Consider the following 10,176-nt stretch of genomic DNA (forward strand, 5'->3'; position numbering starts at 1 on the left):
GCGAGTATTTGCTCTTTTCTTAACACTAGTGAGCTGCCTCAATGTCTATATTCTGTACTTCTAATAGATACACCAATGATATCCAGTATTCACTTAGCAAATAAATACATTTCTATTGATACTTTTCAAAACTAAAGTCTTTTATCCCTTTATTTTAATTTGCACGCTTTATACAGCACAGAAAGGGCCTGATGGTGCGATCATCCCTAATGACTACTGTGACTTCTGTCTGGGAGACTCAGGCTCTAACAGGAAGACAGGCCAGGCTGAGGAGCTGGTTTCCTGTTCAGACTGCGGCCGCTCTGGTGAGTCTCTTTACTTCACTGTATTCTCTATTACTCAGTTACAGCTACAGTATCTGCTCATGTTAGATCAACTAGGGTAGTTTCACCTCCATCTTGCCTTATTCTCCCTCTGAGGGAGATTTTTACTAAGGCATAGCCAATAGAAATTAAAAAAAAAAAATACTGTTTTTAAAATGTATTGCCAGATGTTTTGGTAGTATATAAACAAACAGTAAAAGTTGTCAAAGACAGTATTCAGAGATTTCTCTCTCTCTCTATCTGTAATCAATGTAATGGTGCTCTAAAATGGGCCAGATTACAGTATCAATATTTGTTCAGTAAGACCTTGACTTTGACTACAAATCAGAAGCACATAGATGTTTGTTTTATCGACGTATTAAGTTTAACTCATGTTAGTCTTCTATTTAAAGGAAGCAGAAACGTATGATCATTATACAAACACATCATTCTTGTTTTTAAGAGAATTTAATCTGAAAAAGTTTTCACATATACACAGTGGACAACAGAAAAACACCACATAATGATTTATATAATTATTATAATTATCTTTAATATATATATTTTGAGTTGATCTGAAAAAGCTTTAGCATAAAATTTAATGTATATGTATCCACCAAGTAAAATTTAAAATCCCATTTAAATGCTTTATCATGTCATGCATCAATAGTACATTTCATCAGCTTGTTTGTGCATATCCCATCTTTTCATGTTTTTTGCTAGAGCATGTTTGTTTATTTGTTTTATGGAGTTTTGCTGAGTGTGATTTGGGTTTGGCTTGGCATAACCGTGTCGTATTGAAATGATTTCCCAGACACAGATTAATACTATTAGAAAGGCTTCTTAATGGAGAGTTGCCATTAGCGGTGATTTAAAACCAGACTAGGCTTAATCTGTGCCCTGGAAATCAGCACAGTGGGTTCAGAGATACAGTATGCGGATTAGATTAGTGGTCGACTGATAATGATATTTTTGATGGCTGATGCTGATATCTTAGAGAGCAGGGTGGCCGATGACCGATATATTTATAATTTATTTTTAGCCTATTTTACTTAATATTTAATAAATCAGAAATAAATAATTTGAAAATGAATTAAAGGCACAATATGTAATTTTTTCACCACAAGAGGTCACTTATTCAAAACAAAGGCGTAGCTTGATGGCACTTTGATTTCGTGAAATCATGGGAGGTGTTGTCTTCACATCTACAGCCGGTGGAAAAGAATCCGATGAGACTTAGGCAGAAATCATATTTATGGATGAGCTAATGTATTAAAGATTTATTATCATTACTGTAGTATGAAGCAGGGTGTGGCTGAAATCCATTGGAACAGAATGAGGCCGCTGGAGCGATTGCTAATGAGAGACAAGCGCGACACACGGCTCGAGAGAAGCGGAGCTTTTATTATGCCACAGACAACCACTTCCGCTTCCGGTCAAGTGTATGTGGGTTAACTCAGTGCTGTTTTATCATATTAGATATATTTGTGTGTTGAAAGTGGTTATAGTGCTACTCTGTGCGTTCGCTCGGCGGCTAATATGAGACACTTGTTGCACACTGCAGTGATCCAGATTGGTATTACGCATGGTAAAACATGGTACTCGTGGTAAATCAAGAAAACAAGATTTAAACAATAAGACTTACTATGTTTAGCTATATAACATGATTAGTTTTCTGTCGATGAATGTATCCAAACAGTTGCTCACCAATAAAACACATAATATATTAAAGTCTTTGGTGTTTTCATGGTTTCTACAAAATAAAACCGGAAATCGAGGGTAACGCGGGTACGATGTCATTGATAGGCGAGGCACGGACATGCTCCGTGTCCTAGTTAAAATTGCTTATTTCTCTGGATTTAAACTTTTTTGGAAACATTTGGGATGATGTAAGTACACAAGTCAACAAAATATATAACACCGTTCTAGTGATTTTTGGATATTTTAATCCAAAAATCTTACATATTGTGCCTTTAGCAAACAAACTGTATTTTATAATTAACAGTATAATTACAGAATTTTCACAAATAATGAAATATAAATAAAAATATGAAAATATAAATAAAAAGGAAGTAAACACTGTAACCAATACAGGGCACCCAATAATCTGGAAAGGTTGTGCACACTGGGAATCATATATATATTTTAAATAATGACAAAGAAATACTAACTTTACATACAGCACGCAGTAAAAATGACATGAAATATATGACATAGTGGACAACTGGATATAGAGCAGAATAGTTTTAAATAAGGGTTTAAAGTTTGCGATCATGCGTCTCCGGTGACAGCCGAACTCTCCTCCTGTCCACATTCAATTTGCGCAGACTGACCAAATAAAAGTGTTTTTATGCAGGATATACAAATGCACACTTAAGATCTCACAGCTGGATTCGACAATGTTTGAAAAGTTTAAGAAATGAAATTTTGTTAGATATTAAAAAATTTGTTTCGATTATACAAATGCGTATTTTCTGAATGCTGATGATAAATGAGAATGTATTAGTGTTTGCCTTTTTAAAACTAATAATTTAAAAGCAAATGCTATAATACTTTTTTATATATCATATACTTGCTTTGTTTAACACTTCTAATAGCTTATTAGATAGGAGTAGGAATGATAAACAGAGACCGTAACTAATGAAGACGAAGAATGGGAGCGCTGTGTGCTCAGGCCATCCAGGCCATTCTCAGTGCCATCAAAATGAAAGTCCAGCACACCATCAAAATAAAAGTCCCACTTCCAACACTTCGTCCAAACATATTGGCCAATACCGATATATATAGATTAAAAAAAGCCAAATATCGGCTGATATATCGGCTTCAGCGATACAAATACCACAATATAAAATTATCTGACTGCATAACTTTTGGATTTATCCTGCATGTGCCTTGATATAATTAATAATTATATTAATATTTGATTTTTTAAATATTAAATATCATTTGTACAACAAAATAAAAAAATCTTTTTATCTTAAATTGGAAAATGATGGAAAAAAAATTATATTTTTAAATATTTTTCATTAATAGTTGGTTAATGTTCTGCTAAGACTGTTTTGACAACGGCTAAGTTTGTTCACAATAAGAAAGGTAAAGCAGGTGCAATTCTGTCAAACTGCTGTCAGAGTGTCATGGGATTCTATTAAAGGTGCCCTAGAATCAAAAATTGAATTTACCTTGGCATAGCTGAATAACAAGAGCTCAGTACATGGAAATGACATACAGTGAGTTTCAGACCCCATTGTTTCCTCCTTCTCATGTAAATCTCATTTGTTTGACTGTTATGCAACAGTCGGGATCATTAATATGTACGCCCTCAATATTTGCATATGCCAGCTCATGATCAAGGCATTACACAAGGGCAGCCAGTATTAATGTCTGGATGTGCACAGCTGAATCATCAGACTAGGTAAGCAAGCAAGGACAATAGCGAAAAATGGCAGATGGAGCGATAATAACGGACATGATTCATGATTACATGATATTTTTAGTGATATTTGTAAATTTCTTTCTAATGTTTCGTTAGCATGTTGCTAATGTTAAATGTGGTTCAAGTTACCATCGTTTCTTACTGTATTCAGGGAGACAAGAGCCGTCGTTATTTTCTTTATTAAACACTTGCAGTCTGTATAATGTATAAACACATCTTCATTCTTTATAAATCTCTCCAACAGTGTGTAATGTTAGCTTTAGCCACGAAGCACCATCAAACTAATTCAGAATCAAATGTAAACATCCAAATAAATACTATACTCACATGATCCGACGCATACATGCAGTATGCATGACGAACATCTCGTAAAGATCCATTTGAGGGTTATATTGGCTGTGTGAACTTTGTAAATGCACTATAATATAGTCAAGAGCTCGAGGGGGCAGGGAGCGCGCGATTTAAAGGGGTCGCAGCCTGAATCGGTGCATAGTTAATGATGCCCCAAAATAGGCAGATAAAAAAATAAATAAAAAAAAATCTATGGGGTATTTTGAGCTGAAACTTCACAGACACATTCAGGGGACACCTTAGACTTATATTACATCTTGGTTCTAGGGCACCTTTAAAGCAGAAGAAAAAGTCATGCCATTTTGCAAGGCTGATGCCAAAATTATAAAGTCCAAAAGCATCTTACATCTAATTTAGATTGCTATTTCCAGTCTTTAAAAAAAAAAAAAAAAATATATATATATATATCTGATGAAACAAAAACAAAAAAAGAATTTTGTCATGCTTGCATTTAGAATGTGCATTGTGTTTGTAAGTGTAGATGTGTGAGCCAAATCCTGCAGTGTTGAGAATGAGCATTCAAATGTGGCCTTTTTGTTCATCTCTTCGAGTACTTTTTTTTTTGTTTGTTTTACTCTTGCTAGCAAATGGTCCTGGAAGGGTCCCATGTTTATTTCCTCAAATTATTTAACTCTTAACATGCTCAAATTTAACAGTTTAAGGACATTATCAGTTATCTCAGTTCACATGCGCAAAATATTCTCATATTTATTTTGCTCACATGCTTCCATTCTTTATGTTTTTCTTTTTGGCTGTGTGATCCATTGCCTTCTCATAATCGAATGGTATAGCAAGCACAGGGAGAGACCAAATGATGTATTCTTCAGTAAAAAATACAGAAAAAAGGTATAGTTCATCCAGAATCCAGAGTCATTATTTACTCACCGTCATGTTGTTCAAAACCTGTCTGCCTGGAAGAAAGAAAGTCATACTGGTTTGCAACAACATTCAGGGAGTAAATAATGACAGAATTTTCTTTTTGGGTGAACTGTCCCTTTAAAACGCTTTTATCTAGAATCAATGATAAGCAGATATTCAGGCAATTGCAAGGGCATCAGACATGCAAGCCGTAGTCCCTTAATGTATAAGTAACTGCAAGTACTGCAAGTTGTCCAAGCTCAGAGGAGTGTGAGTCCTAGCTGACTGCAGTGTTACTTGTGTGTGTTTCCACTGTGATGCTGATATGTCCGTCATGCATGTCAGCTGATCGCGTCGGTGGGACCAGGGCGAAGAGGAGGACGGGCGGAGTTCTGGACATGTTCGGCGACACGTCAGAAAGCGAGGCGTCCACCTTTCACGGATTTGAGGAGGACGACCTGGACGGGCTTCTGTCCGACGACAGCACAGGCTCACCTCAGTACAGATAGACAAAGGAGAAACCTCAAGAAAAACAGCATCAGAGAAACTTTCGGCATGTGTCTGCTGCCTGTTTTTTTCTTTTCCTTTTTTCCTGTTGTTTTGCAGCAGCATGCATAATGGATTCACAACTCCAGACACAAAGTTAACTTCAGGAATTGCTTTCAAAGGACAAGTTGCAGCCTTTTATAAATTAAGGAATGTTGTTTTTATTGCTTCTTCACTTCTGTATACTGAGAGGTGCTAGTTATTGGACAGATGAGCCATTACTTCTGGACTGTTTGTTTTCCGAAATGGAAAAATGCAGGGACGTTCCCAGTGTGTGGACGTGGATTACACATCGCCATGTAAGATAAAATGCCTACTATGTGGAGATTAACTTTAGAAATAGAAATTACAGCATTTCAAACCTCAAGGAGGAGAAAATACTCAACATGTGTCTGTAGGTCGGACAGTGAAGAGGGTTTTTTGTTCCTACCTCTGGTTAAATACAATATTTGCAAAGAAAGGGATCACGAGAAGGCAGAGAATGGGCTGAGGGCTGAGGTCAGGCCCTGATTGGATCCAGAGGGAAGGGAGGACAAGTTTGCAGAGAGGTAAGAGCCAGTTGGCATTTAAATGTCCATCTCTCCTCCTTTCTCAGGACAGCTACAACAACAACAGCAACAACAACAAAAAGACATTGGAAATCAGTTTACTGGAGGATACATGATACTTGGCCTCTCCCTAGTTTTGTTGAGTAGGAAGAAGGACTGACTCATATTTTTGGAGTAACTTCCCTTTACTATTCAGGAAACTCTCCTTAAACAACAGGTACAAGAAGGGGTACAATTGTAGCATATGTGCAATGATTCTCATGAAGGCTTTGTTTTGCAAATAAAATCTGGACCATTCACCTCTGTTAAGAGATCCAGCTCTGAGGATTGACTGTGTATGTGTAACTGCAAATAATACACTGGACTGCAAGCACATAAGCTTCCTACATTCAATGGAGTAATGCAGTTAATGTGAACTAGAGAGCAGAATACATGCAATAAATGGCACAATACACGTTAGTCACAGGGACATCACCCAGTTAATATGGGGATATTTCATTGTATCCATTTTGTATGAACAAAATTAGCTATATTTGCTCTTTAAAAGCTCTTCTATTTATTGTTAACTCATGTGTCACTTTTGAATTGAAACTGTTGCGAAAAATGTTCCGTATTAATGCTTTCGATCTTGTCTCTATTTCAGGGCACTCAGTTTTGAAAACCATAATATAATTTATTAAGATATTGTATAATGTATATAGGCCCATAAATTGTTGCAGGCTAAACCAGTTGTTCTATAACAGCCCTTGATGGTATTTCTCCCAGTGTTTCAGTGTCTAAACTTTAAGAAAATGTTTCAATGTTTAACATTTGAAGTTCAGTTCATTTAATTCTAAGCCAAAGGGCAACATGGCTAGAGATGATTCTTGTGACTGCTTCTGTGTCATGAAGACCTGTGGCACAAACCACACAAACACACAGAACACACTTCATGCAACCTGTCATCCCTGCTGTGGTCGCTGCTGAGTCCTGTTACTCCAAATGTCAGCCTGCAAGTCTTTCACTGGATTTTGTTACTGAAAACATTAAACATTTTACATTTTATAAATTACTCTGAGTTAATTTTGTTCCAAGGAAGGAAAACAGGGGATTATGTTTTATAATGTGACCTCAAATTGTATTTGAACACTTAAGTCGCACTTAAAAATGTCTTAATCACACTAAAGGCACATTCACGCCAAGAACGATAACTATAACGTAAACGTAACGATAAAGATATAGTTCTAAAAATCGTTCTAATCATAAAAGAATAGCACTGTCCACACCACAGCCAAACAATATCATTGGTATCACCTTCAAAACTATTTTTTTTTCAGCCGTTGAACGATAAAACACTGACAGCCAATCAGAATTCGTTCTGCTCGCGCATTTAAAATAGCACACGTCATCATTGCCCAGAAGGTAATCGCCAAGGTCCAGAAAAAGACACCTCTGCACTCAAAAAAATGAATTAAAAAATAAGTGGTTCCACGCAACAATATTGAGTAATTTGTACAAAAAACTATTTAGTTGAATGAACAAAAGAATTCAAGTAAAGCTGATAAAATTTCTTTGAGTAAATTCAAATCATTTGAACGACAGTCATAATATTTATATGTGCAGTTTACTTAATAATGTTATGTCGATTACATAAGGTGAACACATTTTTTTTTTTTTTTAATAATCATTTAAATAAAAAGGACACAACATATCAGAATGCAGCCCTTCACCCCAAAACGCACTCAAAAATTAACTAATTGAACAAACTCAATTGAATTGAGAGCCGAAAATTCATCCTATAAACATGCATATATATGAGCGCTCACAGCCTAAACACAGGCGACACTCTTCTGCATGATGGTAACCACAAAATTCAAAAACATTACAGAAACTACTCTAAATGTCCAACATAACTGAACATTAAACACTAACATAAACTAACAACATCTTTCCCTTTACTGAAAAACACATAAAATAACACTTTAATCCCTAAATTTACTCTCCTAATGCAGTCCCTTGCAAAGCATGCTGGGAACTACAGATCCACTGCACAGTTAGTTATGTCAACAATAATGTGTGCGTTTCACACAGCAATGTTAAGTTGACTGAACAAACACTTACTAAGTAAAGCTGACAATACTCAATTTTAGCAGAAACAACGCAGTTAAATTACATTCATGTAGTTACATGAGTTTTTTAAGTAATGTGAACAAGGGTGGTTTGAGTGAAACTAACAACTGTGAAAGTTCATTTTTTTGAGTGTGTTTGACAAGTCAAATACCCTTTTCAAGGATACTTTAAAGAAAATGGTTATATGGAAAACAATTGGTCATACCCTTGGAATAAATGGTGAAAAGTATTAAATGATGAGATCATTATGACAGAATAGTAAACACCGTAACATAAAAATTACCTCAGGTATAGTTTCGACAACATGTTGTCTTGCTTCCTTTGTAGCTGCAGTGAAAAAGACAGCCTTTTTTTCCCACTACATTGACTACATTCACTGAGGACATCTGCTGGTTAAAGGGTTAGTTCACCTAAAAATTGAAAATATTGTCATTTATTACTCACCCTTGTGCCGTTCCACACCCATAAGACCTTCGTTCATCTTCGGAATGCAAATTAAGATATTTTTGTTGAAATCCGATGGCTCAATGAGGCCTGCATAGCCAGCAATGACATTTCCTCTCTCAAGATCCATTAATGTACTGAAAACATATTTAAATCAGTTCATGTGAGTACAGTGGTTCAATATTAATATTATAAAGTGACGGGAATATTTTTAGTGTACCAAAAAAACAAAATAATAACTTATATAGTGATGGCCGATTTCAAAACACTGCTTCAAGAAGCTTCGGAGCGTTATGAATCAGCTGGTCGAATCATGATTCGGATCGCATGTCAAACCGCCAAACTGCTGAAATCATGTGAATTTGGCGCTCCGAACAGCTGATTCGATACACTGATTCATTAACTCTGAAGCTTCAAGAAGCAGTGATTTGAAATCGGCCATCACTATATAAGTTTTTTTTTTTTTTTTTTGGTGCACCAAAAATATTCTCGTCGCTTTATAATATTAATATTGAGCCACTGTACTCACATTAACTGATTTAATCTTGAGAGAGGAAATTTCAACAAAAATATCTTAATTTTTGTTCCGAAGATTAACGAAGGTCTTACGGGTGTGGAACGACATGAGGGTGAGTAATAAATGACATTATTTTCATTTTTGGGTGAACTAACCCTTTAAAGCCGTGTAAATGCAACAAGAACAGCAAAACACGCTTAAACCGCAGCGCATGAGCTTAGAATAAACAGACCATTATCGTTAGTTTAGTTAGTGTGTACGCAAATATAGTTATCATTCTTGGTGTGAACGGGCCTTACGTCTGCAAGTAAATGATGCTAAACCTCATCTCAGAACTAACCACTTTTACGAGACGTTTTTTTACTGGTTCAAGGTCATTTAAGTGGATGCATCAAGTCACTTCCCCTCAAGTTCAAATGGATGATTCATTAACGTCTAACAACCAAAAGTGTCACAAGTGTCTTTATTTCGAATGGTATATTGTTTTATACATTGAAAACTAGCAAACTTATTTTTGTGAAATGTTCTGTTTGAAAAATATGTGCCGTATTTCTTTAAAATAAATTCCACTTTCTTCCATTATACAAAAACATTCATACATGTTGCTTGTGACCAAATAATATGGGGCCATCGTAGCCTGTAGTTCAATACAACTTTGAGCACTCTATCAAAATATTAGAGTTAATAAGAGTTATTAGGACTAAAGAATTTTCATGTACACAATGAAACAAAATATTGCATCAACATCTTAAATCAGGCATGTTTCCATACACTTACAGGGAATAAATCAAAGAAAAAGATTCATAATAATGTGGCATAATGTACTCAACACAGTTCTGCATGTGAATACCAGGGACAGATTCACGAAGAGGAACGAGGTAACAACACTTGTAGGGAAAGAGCTTCATAACATCCGACTTCAAGCCAAGACCCCACATGCTTTCCAAACTGGGAAGACTGCACATGCTTTACTGAGCATCCAAGCAAGAGGAGCCTGCTGTTCTCACAGTCTCATTGAGGAAATGAGCAGGCCGAGGAACTGACACCTCCCTGAGAGAGAGAGAAAGA

The 10,176-nt window shown here is 35.9% G+C and overlaps 1 protein-coding gene across 6 annotated transcripts in view; it reads left to right on the top strand.

The window, feature by feature from the left end:
- dpf3 (double PHD fingers 3) overlaps positions 1–10,176 on the top strand; it is a 52,637-nt gene that overhangs the window by 28,808 nt on the left and 13,653 nt on the right. For 5 of the 6 annotated variants that reach the window (XM_067383916.1, XM_067383915.1, XM_067383918.1 and 2 more), the window contains one exon: positions 177–305. In XM_067383916.1, the coding sequence (XP_067240017.1) occupies positions 177–305 (129 nt within the window). Of the gene's footprint in view, positions 1–176; positions 306–5,289; positions 6,511–10,176 lie in introns of those variants that run through there. The other variant, XM_067383917.1, reaches the window with a different exon arrangement.

Source organism: Chanodichthys erythropterus, chromosome 4 (genome assembly GCF_024489055.1).
Source record: "Chanodichthys erythropterus isolate Z2021 chromosome 4, ASM2448905v1, whole genome shotgun sequence".
NCBI lineage: Eukaryota > Metazoa > Chordata > Actinopteri > Cypriniformes > Xenocyprididae > Chanodichthys > Chanodichthys erythropterus.